The sequence below is a fragment of the Oryza brachyantha genome, chromosome 10, assembly GCF_000231095.2.
Source record: "Oryza brachyantha chromosome 10, ObraRS2, whole genome shotgun sequence".
In the NCBI taxonomy this organism is placed as follows: Eukaryota; Viridiplantae; Streptophyta; class Magnoliopsida; order Poales; family Poaceae; genus Oryza; species Oryza brachyantha.
In genome coordinates this window covers 15,943,202-15,962,540 of record NC_023172.2, presented here as the reverse complement: position 1 = coordinate 15,962,540, position 19,339 = coordinate 15,943,202, and the positions used below count along the sequence as shown (strand labels likewise).

At 41.5% G+C, this 19,339-nt stretch overlaps 2 protein-coding genes across 2 annotated transcripts; both read left to right on the top strand.

Moving 5' to 3' along the window:
* The first annotated feature begins 2,849 nt into the window (after window positions 1-2,849).
* Window positions 2,850-7,044, top strand: LOC102704838 (probable ADP-ribosylation factor GTPase-activating protein AGD8). Its single transcript, XM_006662564.3, has 7 exons — window positions 2,850-3,099; window positions 3,328-3,446; window positions 4,445-4,874; window positions 5,054-5,314; window positions 5,965-6,087; window positions 6,366-6,467; window positions 6,624-7,044. Exons 1-7 carry the CDS (start codon window positions 3,016-3,018, stop codon window positions 6,729-6,731), a joined length of 1,227 nt encoding a protein of 408 aa, XP_006662627.1. The 5' UTR covers window positions 2,850-3,015; the 3' UTR covers window positions 6,732-7,044.
* A 6,146-nt stretch (window positions 7,045-13,190) lies between these two features.
* On the top strand, window positions 13,191-15,338 carry LOC102722052 (protein RGF1 INDUCIBLE TRANSCRIPTION FACTOR 1-like). Its single transcript, XM_006662036.3, has 3 exons — window positions 13,191-13,489; window positions 13,974-14,225; window positions 14,326-15,338. Exons 1-3 carry the CDS (start codon window positions 13,430-13,432, stop codon window positions 14,749-14,751), a joined length of 738 nt encoding a protein of 245 aa, XP_006662099.1. The 5' UTR covers window positions 13,191-13,429; the 3' UTR covers window positions 14,752-15,338.
* Window positions 15,339-19,339: the final 4,001 nt, after the last annotated feature.

Here is a 19,339-nt window from a genome sequence, read left to right as displayed (position 1 = left end):
ACCATTAATTAGCACATGTATGTTTAATATATGAATTGAATAAAAATTAAAGTGCAATTAGACTTATTTTAGAAAAGTAATTCAACTATAACATAGAATTAAATGATGTATCAATATAACTATTATGATACCGTAACGCTAGCACGGGTATATTGCTACTCAGCTTTTAGTTAGCTTTTAATCAACTATTATACTTGATCTAACTTCTCTAAATACCATCCATTCAAAAGAGGCCTAAGTAAGGGTTCGTACACAATTACTGGTATTACGGAGAAATTGAGCTCACTTAACCTGTCTAGCTGCATAGTACTTGAAGTCCTTATCACTCCAGCTAACTGTGCTCTTGACCGGTGGCAGATGGTACACGAGCTAGTAAATTAACCTAAGCTATTGCACATGCTTAATATATGGAGTATCTGCTTAACATTTACAAGGACTCGTGGTGAACATCCTTCATTCGTACTAAAATATAACAACTTTTATCCCTGCATCTCTTTTTAACCAATCAAAAACTTGTATCACTAAATTATTTCACCTATTTTCTTTTATCAACCCATCACAATATTATTCTATTTCATTCAGTAAATTTATCAATACGAGTGCCTAGCTAGCTCTAAAAACTGGGAGTAGCTAAGATTTAATCCACTATACACACATTGGCGAGACGTGCATGCTTCGGTCAAGCAGGTCCTCTGTCAGTAAGTTGTTAATCAGTTCGTCCCAAGGCTCTACGACGGCGGAAGAACAACTACATCAGCTGCAAACTCGAACTCGAGGGATGGACGATGACAGATTTGGTTGTGTTTATTTTGTTATACAAGTAAAATATTATCTAATTTTTACTATAGCTATTTCATAGTCTAAATGATAAGATGAACTATTATAATTTTCAGCGCTGGCAGGACTACTCCGAACAAAAGAAATTTATGAAACCAACAAAGTAACTGAGAATGAATTCCCGAATTGAAAATTCATCTGGCTCAGCAAGACTATGCACCTCCTAAAGTTCGTTTCTTTGCATGGCTAATTTTGCTATTGGCAAAGGAAAGACTGGCGACAAAGCTTAACATCTTTGCAGAGTACAGTAGTACACCGTCAGAAACATATGTATTCACTGCCTCTCCTCTACGACTTCACATTGATAGAGTACATACTGGACATGCACGACATCGCCAGGCAGCAGAATTTTCAGCAAAATCTTCTACCTCCTATGCTTTTAGGAACTCTGAAATCGTCGACATGACATGGTTTTCTGAAATCTGCCTCAGTCTTTACCAACAATCATATCCAAACGCATCACGCATAGTCGGTCTGTGGTTAAAAATAAATGCTTTCTCTTCCACACTCTGATCTAATGTAATCTGAAAACTACATGTTTTTTTTTTACCTCCAGTAATATATTCAATTCGGAAAACTCTCCCCCTTAACCAGTCTAAAAATAATATGTCACTGCTGATTAATTCCTTGCATGCATGTGTTCATATGTGCACTCCTTCCATTAAAAAAAACAAAATTCTAAAGATTAATCTAAACATTCACAGTTGTTCAGATATGTTCCAGAATATTTTTTACGGAGGGGGTTAAGCAAGCCATCATATATAATTAGTAACTTAGGTAGCTAACTTTGTGGATCTGTTAAGTGTTCAGCTCCGTTTTCAGGAAATAGAAAAAGGCTAGCGACGCCTAATATTTCCATGTCCTGCTAAACACACCATGCATCACCTCCAGCCCATACCATGCACACATACTATACTATACCTTCGTTGCATGCATGTGTAATGTGTTGCAGCTGCTAGCATGCAAAGAAAGATATGCATATCTTTGCCTCTTTAGCTAGAGGCAATCAGGCAGCTGGTCATCATATATAATACTCTCTCCGTCCTAAATATTTGACGCTGTTAATTTTTTTATATACATTTGACCATTCGTCTTATTCAAAATTTTTTATAAAATATGTAAAGTTATATATATGCATAAAAGTATACTTAACCATAAATAAAATGATAAAAAATAATTAATAATTATATAAATTTTTTGAATAAGACAAATGATTAAACGTGTATAAAAAAGTCAATAGCGTCAAACATTTAGGGACGGAGGCTGTGTATTGATAAAAAGGCCAAATTAACGATATGCATTAGGCAATACCACATGTGTATCCAGCTGACCTACTTTTGCTTTATTTGATTGATCGATCGATTACTGTTCAATTGGAAAACATCAAACATGATGCATGTGAAGCATTCAGGCAAGTAGTCTACCTGCAATTGCTTTTTTTCTCTTCTTTTTTAGGTGAAGCTTGGAGTACTTGCTTGCTCGATCGATTCACTAGCTGGATTTGCGCCTAATAATCCGTAATAAGCAAGTGATTGATCGTTTCGGTGCATAGAAACACAAGTAATGGGCCTGCTACCATCATGGCCCAGAAACACAGGTCCACGAAGTTGTAACCACGGCCCAGTAAGTACTCACTTTCTTTTTTTTTTTTTCCATGGGACCATAGCTACATAGCATGATGCATCCATCCATCGATAAGCTTATTCTTCTTCTTCATTTCCTGACTAGCATGACTCAGTAAGTGCTAATCATGATTAGCATTAGTTTATTGAAAATCAAAACCGATTTCAATCTTTGCTTCAAAAAGTACAACCAATAGAGGTATTGATTTGTACTGGTTCTAGCAGTTTGGGACACTTTTGCCCGACTTTATAATCGAGTGATTTGAATGGAACTCCACCCGTAGTTGAACGATGGAAAAGGGTCAATTTTTTATTCGGTCGGTGCAAACAAGCAAACAAAAAAAAAAGCAACGGATGAGCAAATGCGGCCCAAATACGAAAAGGGCTAAAAAAAAAAGAAGAAGGAAAAAAAAAAGGCGTGGCGTGGTGTGTCCTCGTCGTGAATTGATTGATCAGAATCCCTACCTCGCCTGCCTGCCTCCCTCTTTCTTCCGCCTCCCGGAAAAATCCCGATTCTGCTGTGCGCGCACTCGATCCACCCTCAGCTTCGCCTGCCATGGCGACCGGCTCCTCCTCCTCCTCCGCCGCCGCCGATAAGAACGCCGTCTTCCGCAAGCTCCGCGCCAAATCCGACAACAAGGTGCCCTGCCCTAACCTTGCCGATTCATTTCGATTCACCTAGGAATTATATTACTGCTAATCTGTCCGCTTCACACCGCGATTCCGAATGAAAAATGATCTCCCTTTCGATCGCCCCGGCTCCCCCCTATTTCTGTCCTCACTGTTTCTCTGTGTGTGTGTGTGAGAGAGAGAGAGAGACTGTGTTCGTGTGATTTTTCTTTTACCGCTCTGTGTGCCGAATTTGCAGATGTGCTTCGATTGCAACGCCAAGAACCCCACCTGGGCTTCCGTCACCTACGGTGTCTTCCTCTGCATCGACTGCTCCGCCGTCCACCGTAGCCTCGGCGTCCACGTCTCCTTCGTCAGGTTTTCCCCCCTCATACCCTGCTTCCCGCACCACACACACTGTGTCTATGTCTGCCTACCTTCCTTCCTTACAGTTAGTATGATCTACTCAAGTACTTGTTTTGCAATTTATCAGTTTCGGTATGGCAGGCAGGCCTGTGCAAAATTACCATCTTTGTGCCATATCTACTCAAATACTCAATTGTGCAATGGGCTATGGTTTCATATCTTTCTGGCTATTATATTGGACTATGAGAGTACTTGGCATCTAATAATCTAATACTGTAATCTTGCTTCTTTAAAAAATTCCAATATGCTTGCAGTGCGGGTTTGCATCAGATTCTCTTGGTGCTTTCTGTAATATACATTCTCTTGGTATTTTCTGTCAATCTAGATTACCACGACAGTTTCTTCGAGCTTGATATTTTCACGATGCAGCTGCTTTTTCTTTTAAAATCTAGGGGTGATATATTTTGCGATGCCAATATAGCAGCATGTCTTGCCAATGTATCTTGTAGCTGTAGTATATGGATCAAAGCTTTTATGGATGGTGCACTTGAAATTCCATATTCTCTAATTCTGTTTACCATGAACTAGACTACACAACCATATCATTTCTATTTATGAATAAATTAAGTTTTAAGCTCTGTTTAAATTTAGTTAAGAGATCCACGTGACTATAAATGCTTTGTCAGTCTGTCACATATGCTCTTACTCATTCGACTACAGAACTAGGGGGTCATTGCTTGGAAAAAGCCAAATGACATTTGCAAATGAAAAATAGTTTTTGAATAATTTTTTGATATACGTATTCTGAGCGACCTAAAAGCCAAGGCTGGAAAATAAACTTCGGTGAACCCCCCCCCCCCTCCCCCAACACACACACACAAAAATCAACTCTAAATTTATGGTTAAAAATTCAATTTTTGCCTTATAAGCATAAGAAGCGAAAAGATGGGGGGTGCTAATATACTACTCCATTCCTAGAAACTTATTGAGGTGACCGCTGCAATCTGCAGATCTACAAATTTGGATTCGTGGACCCCAGAACAATTGAAAATGATGGTTTATGGAGGTAACAACCGTGCACAAGCTTTCTTTAAGCAGCATGGTTGGACAGATGGTGGAAAAATTGAAGCGAAGTATACTTCAAGAGCTGCTGACTTATACCGGCAGTTGCTTGCGAAGGATGTTACTAAAAGTTCCACTGAAGATGGCAATAATAGTTGGCCATCCTCCCCAGTTGCAGCTTCACAACCCTCGAATCAAGATGCTGCAATTTCAGATCTTAAGCTGGTGGAGGCATCTAAGGAAGTTGTAAGTGAGAAGACTGAGCCTGAGGTTATTCTTTCACCTAGGGCTCCAACCCATTCTTTCAAGAAGCCAATTGTTGCAAAGAAGCCTGGAAATAAGACTGGTGGACTTGGTGCACGAAAACTTACGTCAAAGGTATGCTCTCTGCAGTATGAGATTGAGTTTGAATTTCATCATCTTTCGGAACCATTGCCCTGGTTTGAAGTGTGTCACCACCAATGAAATATACCCAATGAACTTGAATTACAAAGTGTCATATCTTGTTCTCCTCGAGTAAAGTGAAAAGTCCATTCTAACTTTGGCATTTGTTCCAGCCAAATGAAAGTCTCTATGAGCAGAAGCCTGAAGAACCAGCTCCTGCCCTGCCACCAGTGACTGAGAACAGTACAGCAAGGAGCAAATCTCATACTTCACGATTTGAATATGTGGAAAATATACCTTCTGCTGGGAGCAACTCAGAAGAAAATCAGGTGGTTGGACATGTTGCACCTCCAAAGTCTTCCAACTTCTTTGGTGAATTTGGGATGGACAGTGGATATCACAAAAAATCTGCCCCTGGCCCATCCAAAGTTCAGGTAAAGTTTCTTTAATTCAATGGCTATACAGAGAGGTAAATGCAAGCATGTGAACTCAATTATATTTTGTTGGTCCTCTGTTAGTTTATTGTCTTAGTTTACACAAACTTGTATATTTGTCTAATTTAGATGTCCAAAGACAAGCATTTAGTTCCAAACAAGGAAAACACATCAGCTGGTTGACATTCAGTTTCAAATGGAGCAATACTCCCCCTTTGAGTTTTAGTTCCCAATTATGAATAGTTTTGATACTGCTTAGTTGGTGGTAACCAGGGTATTGATCGTATCATGGCTATATGTCACCTAGGCTGACCTAACATGTTTGAAAAATATAAAACGGAAATTGTTGGTCTTTATTCCTTAATTGATTTAGCATGGTCGCACACTTGCACTCCATGCGAAGCTTTTCTGTTGACAAACAATTGGTTGCTGTAAAGCTATATCACACTATGGCTTGCTCTAGTTAGTTTTTGTATATCAGCTAAGAGATGGTCATTCTAGTTTCTGTAGCCCACTCCCACTGGAAAATTAAGAAGCTTTGTCTGTACAAGTTGTTGATGAAGTATAGCCTTGTTTTGATATTTGTTTGTCCATCTCCAACTTCCAAGAAGTCTGTAAAGTGTAAACTAATTAATTGCAGTATTCTCCAGGTTGAAGAAAGTAGTGAAGCAAGACAGAAGTTTTCAAATGCAAAGTCGATTTCATCTTCTCAGTTTTTTGGTGATCAGGCCAGTTTTGAAAAGGAGGCTCAAGTTTCCCTCCAAAAGTTTTCTGTAAGTATTTTTACTGACCGATACTGCCATTGCTATGGTGTTACCAACCTTAATAATTGTCATGTTAACAAAAAAAAAATGGATGCAATGGATGTGGGTTTGCCCCTGACTGGATCCTAACTGAATAAACAATGGTGAAAGTTTGTCTTTAGATGGTGTGTATCATGGGTTGGGTATTATTCTGGGCCATGTTCTTGATGTATTGGTTGTTACCTTTGGAATTCTTGCGTTGAGCTATGCAAAGTCTTATGTTCTTTACGACTTCTACCTTGCTGTAGGGATCTTCTGCCATTTCAAGTGCTGATTTATTTGGTCATCCAACCAATAGTTCCAACGTTGATCTGAGTGCTTCAGATTTGATCAACCGTCTTTCATTCCAGGTAAAATTAAGAGTAGCATAGTTTATCTGTTTTTTTTAAATAATTTGATAGACGTGTGAGAATGCTTTGTTGTGTTCTTTCCGTTCTTAATGAAATTTTGGTAGGCTATCTTGGCCATCCCGGAAAAAAAAAGATAATGCTTTGCTGTCTCTGTAGGCTTCTCAGGACCTGTCTTCTATCAAGAACATAGCTGGGGAAACTGGGAAGAAGTTGACATCTTTGGCATCGAACATCATGTCTGATCTTCAAGACCGGATCCTCTGAGTTAAATTTACAATTGAAACTCCGTGACATGCCTTCAGCCGTTACAGGATTCGCCGTGACAATAAGGTGACGGCCTGTCTGGTAGGCAGATCTGTTCAGGAGTTTCTATAACTTCAAAAACTTACTATAGAGCTGGGGCTATAGAGAAAGGTAATATCGTGAATGCTGTGTTGGCCAAAGTCATGTAAGCATTTGCACATGTAACAGGAATGTTTTTGTCGCAAATTTGCTAGATACTGTCTTAGTGAGTACCATATAATACCTAGTACATATTTTACCATATGGAAGTTAATACCATACCCGTAATTTGTCACAAGATGGCTTGTTATTTTCTGAGAGGTTTGACCTGGTTGCTGGTTGGTGATGATGCATCATGGCCTGTACCGTTTGGTGTGGTTTTGTGCAGAATACACCAACAGGATGTGCTATGAATGCGTATGTAATCATAACGATGGCCAGCATCATCATGCTACCGATGCATAAACTACGCCACAAACTTGTGAACAGTGCAGCTACTGTCTGTAGTTTGTATACTACTAGGGCCGCGTTCGTTGGTGCGTGCGTAAGTTAACTTAGCCTAGCATGAAAAATATAGTAATAGATTAGTATATGATTAATTAATTATTAAAAAAATATAAAATAGATTAATATGATTTTTAAAACAACTTTTCTATAAAAATATTTATAAAAAATACACCGTTTAGCAGTTTGGAAAACGTGCGCGTGGAAACAAAGATGTAGGAGAGGGACGAACGCGGCCAGGTTGCTTCCGACGACCGGCAACGACGAACAGAAAAAAAAAAGAGGCATCTGTGTCCTCTCTGTGTGTGTGTGTGTCTCCAGGCTTTGAACGCTTTGAGAAGTTCAGCTGCATCTTCTGGGAAATGAAGAAGAATCAAAGTCTTCCATTTGACCGGCCCTCGGTCGTCGGCAACGTGTGGATATATTTTGTCCTAAAATGATTGCTCGGAAATCGGAATCAGTGTGTGCGGTTAATCTGTGTCGCATTAACGCCCAGCACACGTGCAGACACACTAAACACTCCACTGGACCCATGCATTTCTTGCAAAGAGTTAACCTTGATGACGGTCACAATTTATTACGACCAAACTTACGTACTATAATTTATTAAGTATTTGCTCCGTTTTAAAAATATAGCTATCTTAAAGATAGTTTTTTTACCATCCTTAAAAAAACATCTTAAAGTGTTATATTTTTTTATATAAAAAGTGTGATACCTTAAGGTATCAAAAATTTACACTAAAATTCTTAATACATTGAGGTACTTTTCAAGAATGATAAAAAAAAATCCTAAAACGATAACTTTATGACACTCGAGGGAGTATAACTTTATGACACTCGAGGGAGTAGTCGAGTTCTACAATTGATAGCCTATGCATCACACATATTTGTTAGAAAAAGTTTACCATATGGCGAGCCACGTATGACGAATTAAGTTATAATGAAGTTAGCTATTAGTTAAATAGCATTTTTCTCATCCTTGAAAAGGCGTGTGCTAAATTTTACATACAAAACAGTGGTATCTTTTTAAAAGATGGTAAAATTGCCCTTGGCTAAAACAGTTGCGATCCCAAATGCAAGCAGGTGAAAGCTGTCAGCTATTCCGACTCGCCAGCAACAGCACGGCATCGAGCATTTCTTTACTGATTGTATTTAGCAGCCCTCTGCCATTGGCCAATCCGAGCTACCTCCACTTGCTTAAAATCTATTGGTTGAGTTCATTGAAACAGATGCTTAAATTTGATTAGGTACGGGTAGAGAGAGCATCCATTCCATCCATCGGCGTGCCTGTCAGCACATTGGACAGCCCAACCAACGGACGGCCACGAATGATTCCCTGCCTTTTTCATATGCCCTTACTACTACTTTTCTTCTTCTCCTTATCCTCCTCTCCAATCTCCATCCATCAACACAGAAACATATTCTTGTCTCTGCTTCTAGCTTACTGCCTGAAAGGACACATAAATTATATAGCCAGCAGATGGAAACTACTTGCCAGTTGCAGTAGTTAATACCAAGCTAATTGCGTCTTGTGTCATCTCCATGTCACAAGGAGCGCTAACACGCACAGCTTAATCATGGTTCCCAACATCGTACGGCAATATCTGTAGCTGGGCAGCTTTGATGTGTATGGATCACCAGTATGTGAAACATCTACTTACCTGTAAATGTACTGCTACTTGGGCTGGCATGCAATTTGCAGGAGATTAGATATGAGATGGAGTACATTTTATCTTTGTAAAGCTGACTGTTCAGTCACCTAGATATTTAAGCATTTGGATTGGCAGGGAGTTGGCCGTTGTTTTCTGTACTTTTTCCTGCTGTAATGTGGCTTCAGTTTGTCCTGTTTATTCAGTGTATCAACACAAGAACTCTTGTGGCGATTGTTCATCATAATATTGTACTCCCAGCATTAATTTTCCGTGTGAGCATTCAGTTGAATTGTCTGTTTCAACAACAAAGGCCGAAACTTCATCTTCTTCTCTCTGTTCCGATGATAACGACTAATTCATCATCCAAACCAAAGCCATGGAACAGAACACTACTAACAAACTGATTTAGGGAAGGAAATGTTGCTGATTAATCAATGTAATTGCCCATTGTCACACGGCAGCAGCCATGACAGTGTTGGGGGTTGTCGTTTTCAGCCTGTATCGAAATTTCTATTGCACAGCTTTTGTTCCATGTTGCTTTCAGATAGGCTCCACTGGCTAGCAGTAGCATCATCACAACACTAGAGCCGGTTAAATTAACTCCAAATTCCAAAGGCTTTCTTTTCTCTCTTGGAAAAAGGAAAGAAAGAAGTGATCCCAACTTGTGATCATCGCATCCAGCCAAAAAAAAAAAAAAAACTTGTGATCATCGCATTGTGGGGAACGGAGAGACAAGGAATCCACCATTTTCTGTGGATTGGATTTGTCTGAAGGTGAAACCACACACGTGAAAAGTATTATATGCTTCTCCGGTTTGGACTTGGACCCAGTAGTCTTCAGACAAAGAAATGGAATTACTCCATCTGAGGAGACTAATTCAGCCATCCATAGCATGTGAGGGAGCAGTGACAGTGAGCGACACAGGCTTTCCTTTGCTCTGAATGAGCTAGAATAATTCAGTTGTTTTAACATCTAAATGCATCTGAAAATTCAGAAGTAGTTCAGATAAATCATCTCTGTTGTGAATGAGCTAGAATTCAGTTGCTCTAGTATCCAAAAATGTGTCTGAAAATTCAGAACCAGTTCAGTTTTCTGGCTTCAGAATGCAGGGTGAAGAACAGTACGGGGATGACAGGTACAGGGCGAGTGCGAAACAGGTTCAGGTCCACACAGAAACCAACTAGAGATAAGAAAGGCACCATTTTTCTCGTGGCAAATTGGGGCAGTTCCCATCCAAGGTTGGCGATTGGTTGATGGGTAATGGGAAATGGCAATGGCGTATCTTCCTTTCCGCTGCTAGTTGCTAGTGGCAGCGACACCAACAGTCGAACACCATTGCATTGCACACAATTATACTACACATAACACATGCCTTTGCTTTTCCCTCAGTAAAAGGTTAGGCTTTGTGAGTGCACGCATGCATCTGCCCATTTCAGGTCCTTTTCAGGTTCCATGAGATGAGAGCAAGTTCATCGCCGACCTCGAGTCCTTTTTCTCTGACGTGCTGGATTATCATTCACATCTTTTACTCATCTTCCCTTCCTTCCATTGCGGTGAAATGAAACCAAAAATGCAGCAACATGCATGTGTCAGAGTGTGCAAGTTGGCAATGCATAGAGATTTGCAAGACACACAAATTAACAAACTAACGAACTAACTTTTAACCTAGCATTGCAACAGGAGCAGACAGGGATGCAGTGCAGGTTAAGCGGGCAGTTAGATTAGATGTCTTGCATTGCATATGACAATAAAGAGATTATTATTGAGAGAGAGTTCTTGCAAGTTGCAGATAGAAGCCATCCAAATATCCAATCCAGCACATGTGCATCCCCTGCATTCCTGGGCTCCCTCCCTGCATTGCATTTATGTAGTACTACTACACTGCATATATATAAGATTAGATTATATTATTAGATTAGATATAGATAACAGCATCTGATGATGAGTATCTTTAAGGTCAAGGGCTCCACTGCCTGCTTGCTTTAACTAATCATCAACACTTGAAGAAGCAGGAGGGGACACAGATAGAGAAAGTAGGAATCAATGGCATGTGAAGAAAGAGCAGCATCTGAAAGCACAGCCGCAGGTGGTAGGGGAGATGGAGAATCCGACGGTCCCGGTTCACCATCAAACGCAAAGCAAAGCAAAGCTAGCCTTTGATTGAGTTGAGTGGAGTGGGTAGCCACAGAATCTTTTCGAAATTCAAATCCTCTCTCTCTCTCTCTCTCTCTTTTAAAATTGTTCCTCATTGTGTTCTTCAGTTCTTGTCTTGTACTTTGTTTTCTTCCATGGCAAGCAAGCAAGACTGCAAGAAAGAAAGAACTTGAGTTGGATACAGACTGACAGATACTAGGAGACTGCAAACAAACTTTGCAGGTTTTTCAGAAAGGAACAAGAACAGTAAGAAGGGTCTGAAAAGAATGGCACATTTTTGTATTTGCAGCATGCATTTGCATTTGCATTTGTAGACAGGCAGGCAGCATTATTGGTGCTAAGGACGGGGAATGGCATCTGGTGTGTTCTGTTGGCACCTCACAAATAGAATGACACTACACTACAGATCATATTAGTATTATGTATGTTGAAAGAATCGAACAATGCAATTAGGCAAGAGAGGACGATAGATAGTGGATTGGATATTTGGATGGATAGTTGAAAATTTCTGTGTTGTGGCTGGTGCTGTTGCCTCTGATCTGCATTCTGCAGTTGCAATGCAACCCACCCAAGCACCAGCAACAAAGCGACCAACTATTCTATTATTAAGCAGGAGTAGTATCATTGAGCAAGCAGATACTAGTAATAAATTACAAACAAGTGTAATAGTTGGAGATGAACAGAACGGGTGCCTCATGATTGATTAGAGTGCCACTTGTAAGCCCTTGATCATTTTGGTGAATGCATTTGTTTTTAAAGAAAAAGAAAGTAGCAATCCGACTGAAGAAGCAAATGACGGTTTTACTTTCGGTGCAATTTTAAAGGTGCCAAAACTCACGTTTTCTTACCATCCGTAAAATGTTATCTCGTAGCACAAAATTTTCTATTGTAAAAAATAGTATATCTAGATGTACCATTTTTCTAATGTAAAGTATTAAACGTTTAGATATAAATCGTGGTCTCATATCTAAGCAACTATCAACTACACTCATCCTAAAATATAAGCATTTCGGACTATTTAGCAAAGATTAAGATTAGGAAGAAAATAATAGTATGTCCCTTAATAGATGATTAATGGATGGAGACGAGAGCATCGACGGGAGAATAAAATGAGAATAGTTTTAAATAGGGTTAATTAGATGCATGTCATTATAATTTTATCTGTTTTGAAATATATCATTACTATTTGACTAATTATAAGTATGCCATTATAATTTCAGAACTATTCAAAATATGCTATTATAAAATTTTTTGGACCAAATTGCCCTTTGCACCTACAAAGGATGAAGTGAATAGCATATGTGCAATATGGTCCAAAGTTCTTTAAAAAATGCACTGAAAGGATACATAATGGCATATTTTAAATTGTTCTGAAATTATAATAGCATCCTTATAATTAGTCAAATAGTTATGGCATATTGCAAAACTAGCAAATTTATAATGACATAGATCTAATTAGCCCTTTTAAATAAGTAGTAATTAATGTGATAGTATTATGGATAGTGTTAGAAACTTTTATATTTTGTACAATATTCATATAAAAAGAATTTGTATTTGCAAAAATATCTCTTAGCATTTTTTTTCCTGCGTCTTTGAACTGTATGAAGAAATGTAACGAGAGAGCAACACGTGCGTGCGTGCGTGCTTGGACAAGCACAGTACAGTTGCGCGTCTCGTCTGGTCGGCACGCGCAAATGCGGCGTCGCTCTCTCCCGCTTCATCATGCGTTCTCCAAACACAAACCAGAGAGAGTGATTACATCAAATCAAATCAAAATTAAATTGAGCAGCTTTATCAAAGGGAAGGGCAGGCTGCTAGTGACCAATGCAAACGCTAACAAACAAACTAACCCCAAATGAAAACAAAACAAAATAAAAAGGCACAGGCACAGCTCACACTAATCAACAACTCATGCCCATTGATTACTCAGATGGAGAGAGAGATAGAGAGAAGTGCATCAATTTTGTTTAGTAATTTACGAATAGTAAAAGATCACTGTCACCAATCGGTGAAGCTGACAGGCCATGAAAGAGAGAAAAAAACGAAGGAAATGAAAAAGAAAATGAATTACTTGGGCGTGTCGATGGGGGATAAGAAGGACGCAGTTGGACGACTCTTACAAAGAAAAAGAAGAAAGAAAGAGAGAGAAGAAGACGACGACGACGACGACGACTCATCCGCTTCTCCTTCTTCTTCTTCTCCCGAGCCGCCTCTGCCTTGCTTCTCTGTCCATAAAAGCACCGAGTCCACCCACCCCTCCCGTCTCCTCCTCTGTTTCTTCTTCTTCTTCCATTCCATCCTCCTCCCACCTTGCCTAGTTGCACTAGCAGGAGGGGGGACTGACTGACTGATTGGTTGATTGATCAATCGATGGCCATCGACCACGAATCGCCGTTCAAGGAGCTCCGACTCAAGAACAGGAGGATCATGGTATGTTGTATTCTTCTGCCATTCCTTTTTTCTTCTTCCCATTCTGTTCAGCGACTCGTCGCATCCATGGAACGGCTGCCTCCTCCGTTTCTCCTCTTGTTTCGTTTACTGTTGTATTGGTCGCGGCGGATTGGTTTGGGTGATTTCTGTGGGTAATGGCGACGGATTGATGCAAGTGTTGGGTTGGGTTCTTGCTTTTGCTGCTTCCGTCTTTGCGTTGGAATCCCCGCATTCTTTCGCCGGGAAATCCGTGCGAAATTGCGGTTTTTAATTCGAGTCTCCGCGATGTGATTTCCATTACCATTAATTAATTAAAGGAAGGAAACGCGCTTGTGGATCGCTGTGTGTCCATGAATCGTTCCAAGCACAGAACTTTCCTTTTGTCGAGTCAAAACTGCCTCTTTTTCATCTTTCTCTTTCGATCCTTCGGTTTTGTGTTGGTGTATGTATGGAACTGACGGGGTCATCGGATTTCTGAGTGAAGGGAGGAGGAGGCCCTGAGCCGGAGGACGACGAGGCGGCGGCGGCGGTGGCGCACGGGGAGCAGTGGCCGCGGTGGCTGCGCCCGCTGCTCTCGGCCCGCTTCTTCGCGCATTGCAAGGTGCACGCCGACTCGCACCGGAGCGGCGAGTGCAACATGTTCTGCCTCGACTGCGCCGCCGACGCCGACGCCGGCACCGCCGCGCTCTGTTCCCTCTGCCTCGCCGACAGCCACCGCGACCACCACACCATCCAGGTACTCATCGTGTTCCTCCTCTCTCCTTGTTCGCCTGTTCCCAATGCAGCAGTCTCCCCGACCTAACCATGGATGGCCCGCGGCGGCGTTCGCTTTGCAGATCCGGCGGTCGTCGTACCACGACGTGATCCGGGTGTTGGACATCCAGAAGTTCATGGACATCGGCGGCGTGCAGACGTACGTCATCAACAGCGCGCGCGTCGTCTTCCTCAACGAGCGGCCGCAGCAGAAGCCCGGCAAGGGCAGCGTCGCCAACATCTGCGAGGTGTGCAGCCGCAGCCTCCTCGACAACTTCCGCTTCTGCTCGCTCGGCTGCAAGGTCGTCGGCTGCTCCCCCGACGGCAAGAAGCTCACCAGGAGGAAGCGCCTTCGCCGCGCCATGGGCTCCACCTCCGACTCCGACGGCTCCACCACCCCGGCCAAGCGGAGCTTCACGCCGTCCACCCCACCGCCGCCGCCGACCATGCCAGCGAAGCGCCGCAAGGGCATTCCGCACCGGGCGCCGTTCGGCAGCCTCATCATCTGAGCACCCGCCATTATTCCCAAGAATCTGCAACACCCAACGCGTGCAGAATTGCAGAGTGAATGGGAATTGCATTGCAAAGCGGCCGCCACTTCGGCGTCTGCCTGCCTTTGCCTTTGCCATTGGCATTGCCATTTGCCTTTTGGTGGTGCTTCTCGAGGTGGATGCCATTAGCTTTTGCAAAGAAAGGAGGATTGGAGGAAGAAGAAAGGGTACAAAGGCACTAGCTTTTCCATCGCTAATTGCTCCATTACTACTAGGACAGATTAAAAATTAAAATACAGACAGAATATGTATACATCTTTAAATTAGTGACCCTCTTTTGTTCAAGTTCTTCTTTATAGTCTTTTCATTCTGAGATGTTTCAATTTAGTTGTCTTTGAGAAAGTTTGAGTAGATTTGTAGGTAAAACTAATACTAGCGGATTAGCAGTGATAATAAGTACTGGTAGCTACCTGGTGGTGTTCTAAGTTTTGTGATGGCTGCTAACTAATACTGGTGGTTGCTATTGCTTACTAGTGGTGCTTTGTTTCAGTTCATCTGTAAATATGGGATGGTCCAAGAGGGCATGAAAGATCTTTGCTTGAAAACCTTTTGTCCTCAAATTATATTGTGGATCAATGTATCTTGATGTGTGTGTTTTTTTCTCAGTGTGTTGACCCTTAGCTGCGAGGCAATTGCATATTTTCGCAACAATCATGTTCTTGACTCTGAATTTCCGATGATGCCAAAGCAAGTGCCGTTACGTTATTGCCAAGCTCCTCCTTGCGTTCATAGGGAGGCAATGTGAATGTGATATTCGAACAGATCCTGCTCCTGCTCTCTTGTTTCATCTATAATCAATCCTTCGCTTGAATTAAACTAGACAGTTGTGATATACTCCATAGTACATTAGTACTGATTGGCGAGGTCAATGCCAGCATTGATGAAGTTGACACTGACGAAGAAGAAGAAGAAGCAGAAACAGAAGAAGAATTGTATATGTTAGGCAACCACCCAAACCTACCAATCCTAACTAAAGCAGATGAAACGGTTCTAAATGCAAGAACAAAGAAAGGCATCTACAGAAAAATGCAGAATTAGAAAGGCATCTAAAAGAAAGAAACTGCAGCATTCTTTAGGAGCAGTAGAGTAGAGCAGAGTAAAGTAGAGAAGAGTCTCAGCTGTCTACACAGATTAGCACATATAATCAGAGATAATGCCCATCTTTGCAGCATGAGGAATCTCTAAGCTTTCTTGAGGGGAATACAGCAGAAAAAACATTGAAAGAAAAGAAAGATGTGGAGCAACAACTGGGGGCCCTTTTTCCATTGTGGCGGATGTCGACATAGATGGATCATGGACGGATGGAAGGATAGACATATGTGGATTGCATTGGAGAACAAAGATGGAATTTTTCTGATGGATTTGGCATTGGCAGCATTCTGGAATGGCCGCATGGGCAACCTGTTGCTGCTGCTGTTGTGCCACTAGTATCTGGTAGACTGCTACAGTACATGGATTGTTCCAAATGGAAATTTGGAAGGTTATTGGCAGCATTTGCTGGTCCTGGTGCTCACTGTTTTTCAGTACAAGAGAACAGTAGGAAGCGGTAGCATATTTCAGAGAAGCAATTAAGCCATGATTAACACAACACACCGCTGTTTCAGTGACATGTATTTGGAGTATCGGGTTATGGATTTTTGCGGGCATGCTTTGAACTGGAACGAAATTATGAAAACAAAAGGAAGAAAAATGATGCCTTGTAGTATTTGCATTTGTACTTGGAGCTCCAGAAAAGGCAGCAGCAGAAGAAGATGATCGTAGAATGTTCAGGTGGTGCAGCGGTAGTCCCAAGGTCGTGACTTGGCATGTCATAGTCAGTGGAAGTCATTGGTGCGTTTTCCACGTGTCGGGCTCCCATTGGTCGCAACCCGCTGTTAGCCTGGACCGGCCGGCGGCGGCTACCCGGTCGTGGTGGGCCCCCGCCGCCGGCGCCGCCTCCTCCTTTTCGACTTCCTCGCCATCATCACGCAGAGCGTTTGCTGGAGTGGGTCCGGGCGTCCCGTAGCCGTGCGATTCGGATCGGACGGACCAGGTGGACGGCGTACTCTCCACGCGCGCTCCATCGCTGACGTCATGCGGTGCGTGGGCAGCACGGATGTTGACGTGGCGGGAGGGCACCGCGTGGAACAAAAATAAGTTTCTACGAGACGGAGGAAGGCGAAAGGACAATGTTACTGTACTAGCGGTACCATATACCTGCCAATATTTCTAGTGGAGACAAATAAGATCTCTAATATATAAATTTTATTTCGTAATTTTATAGACTAGTCATAGCATTTAATAGTGATGTGTAAGATTGGTTAGAAACATGAGAAATGGAACATTATGGCATTCTTTTAATTAGTTTTATACTATCTCCGTCCCAGCATATATAGGATTTTAACTATTCGTTTTATTCAAAAATTTAGTGTAAATATAAAAATTTATAAGTAATAATTGAAATACTTTAATAATAAAGAAAATGATAAACAAAATAAATCATATTTTTAATTTTTTTAATAAGACGAGTGATCAAACATTACAAATAAAAAGTCAAAATCCCTTATAATATGGGACGGAGGGAGTAGTTCTGAGAAGAGCACCATAAAACCTATTTATAATTGTGTTAACATATCATCAAAATTGTTTGTATAAATCTCATTTATCGATAATCGAACCGGTACGAAATGCACGGTACTATACGGTCCGGTGAAATTTGTGCAGTGACAGTTGCCAACGTACCGAATGTATGAGCCGGATAATGTCGTTATAATTAAATCAGATGCAGGCAGGCAAAGATGATCATTTGGTGGGTAAGATATGGCCGAATGCAGGTCTGGTTTGGTTGCTTCATTGATTGCTCTGTTAATTAAGCTGGAGATATGATGGGACTGAGCATGCATATATGGTAGTATCATCTCAATCTGATTTCCGACTTGATATAATATTAGTAGTACTTTCATTTGCTAATGCTAGCTAGCCGTGTACTTAAGCGGCTAATTGATCATCATCATTATCGGTGTGTTTGATGATGCTCATGTTGTCCCCCCCCCCCCCCCCCCCCCTTCCCTGGTATCATACTACTCCAGTATCTGGCTGTGCTGTACCTGTACTCTGAGGAGACATACAGTATATATATGGTGAAGATTACCCTGCTTGACCGAGTCAAGTCAACGGTGTGTACTGTAGCAGATTGATTGGTCATGTCAGCCTCTGACCAGAATTGGACTTGTGCCGCAAGCCAATGCCGACCATTGACTTACTCTTGTCTTCTAAGTATGTTGGGCTGGCCTGAAGAAACAGAACTCGGACTGGAAGCCCAGCCCAACAAGGGGGTTCACAGATTTGTTTTGGAAATAAGTTTATCAACGAATCTGATGTCCGCCTTTCAACCGAAAAACTATATACAACGGGGCCCTCGTCTGTTAAAACCAGTGCAAAACATGTTATAAGGTGGTTTCGATGATGATTTTGGCTAATGTAGCGCCTACGTGGCTAATTTGACTCGATACTTGTCATGACGTGGCACATGAAAGAAATTAACAATTAAAAAATAAAACAAAATATGTGGGTCCACATGACAGTCAAACAATAAAATTTTGAAAATAGTGAGATTCACATGTCCGTGGGCCATACTTCCTCCAAATCATCCCCTTTCCTTCATCCACGCGAATTCGCCGAATGTCGATCTGGTGGAGGGTATTGTCGCTGAGGACACATATTTTCTTTTTTAATTTCTATATTTTGATTTCAGTGCCCATAGGATGATAATCGAGTCAAACCAGCTACGTAGACGTCACGTCAACCGAAACCACCATCCCAATCTCCTTAGGATTTATTTTACATTGGTTTTGACAGTGGTAGGACCAGTTGTATCTGGTATAGTGGTTCAACGACAAAAATCAAGATCGCTGTCAACGAGGGGGCGGTCTAATACGCACGCGCGTGCGGGCACCGCGCGTGGGTGATCGGTTTAGGCCTATACGTATACGTATAGTATATATACCCTTATATATATATGTATATAATTTTTAGGCATATAAACTTTATACAAGTAAACTTTGTACGTGCAAACTTTTATATATATACACACATACATGCAAATAAAAAATTACGTATACTCAAAAATTATAGATATAAAATTAATATATAAAAAAATTTATACATATAAATTTATACATGTAAACTTTATACAAATAAACTTTATAGGTATAAAGTTTTTAAAGTAAAGAAAAACCATATATACTACAAATGGGCTTAATCGTGGGCTTTTTATGGGCCTCGGTCAGCCCAGCATGCAGCTTACACGGGAGTGTTTCGCTAGCCTTTTCGGTCAATGAGGGACCTCGGGACTTTTCCTTTGTTTTGAGTTAGAGACCCCGTTCCTCCAGCGTGACGGCCCAAAATAAGTGGGCCATTGTGATGGGCTGATGGCAGTGGAGAAATCGGCCCATGTAGGGGTTGTGGCTGCCGGCGCAGGGAGAGGCAGGAGAAGGGAATGATCCCTATTGCCCCGGCATAAACCCCTTCTCCGGTCGACACCCGCTGCCGGCGTCGGAATCGCGTT

What these genes read in the sequence shown, in the direction of transcription:
- LOC102704838 (XM_006662564.3), top strand. Translation starts at nt 3,016, where the DNA reads ATGGCGACCGGCTCCTCCTCCTCCTCCGCCGCCGCCGATAAGAACGCC. An exon ending in CACGAAAACTTACGTCAAAG is followed by an intron (nt 4,875 to 5,053) that starts GTATGCTCTCTG and finishes CATTTGTTCCAG; the next exon opens with CCAAATGAAAGTCTCTATGA. An exon ending in TTTCCCTCCAAAAGTTTTCT is followed by an intron (nt 6,088 to 6,365) that starts GTAAGTATTTTT and finishes ACCTTGCTGTAG; the next exon opens with GGATCTTCTGCCATTTCAAG.
- LOC102722052 (XM_006662036.3), top strand. Translation starts at nt 13,430, where the DNA reads ATGGCCATCGACCACGAATCGCCGTTCAAGGAGCTCCGACTCAAGAAC. An exon ending in TCAAGAACAGGAGGATCATG is followed by an intron (nt 13,490 to 13,973) that starts GTATGTTGTATT and finishes TTCTGAGTGAAG; the next exon opens with GGAGGAGGAGGCCCTGAGCC. An exon ending in GCGACCACCACACCATCCAG is followed by an intron (nt 14,226 to 14,325) that starts GTACTCATCGTG and finishes TTCGCTTTGCAG; the next exon opens with ATCCGGCGGTCGTCGTACCA.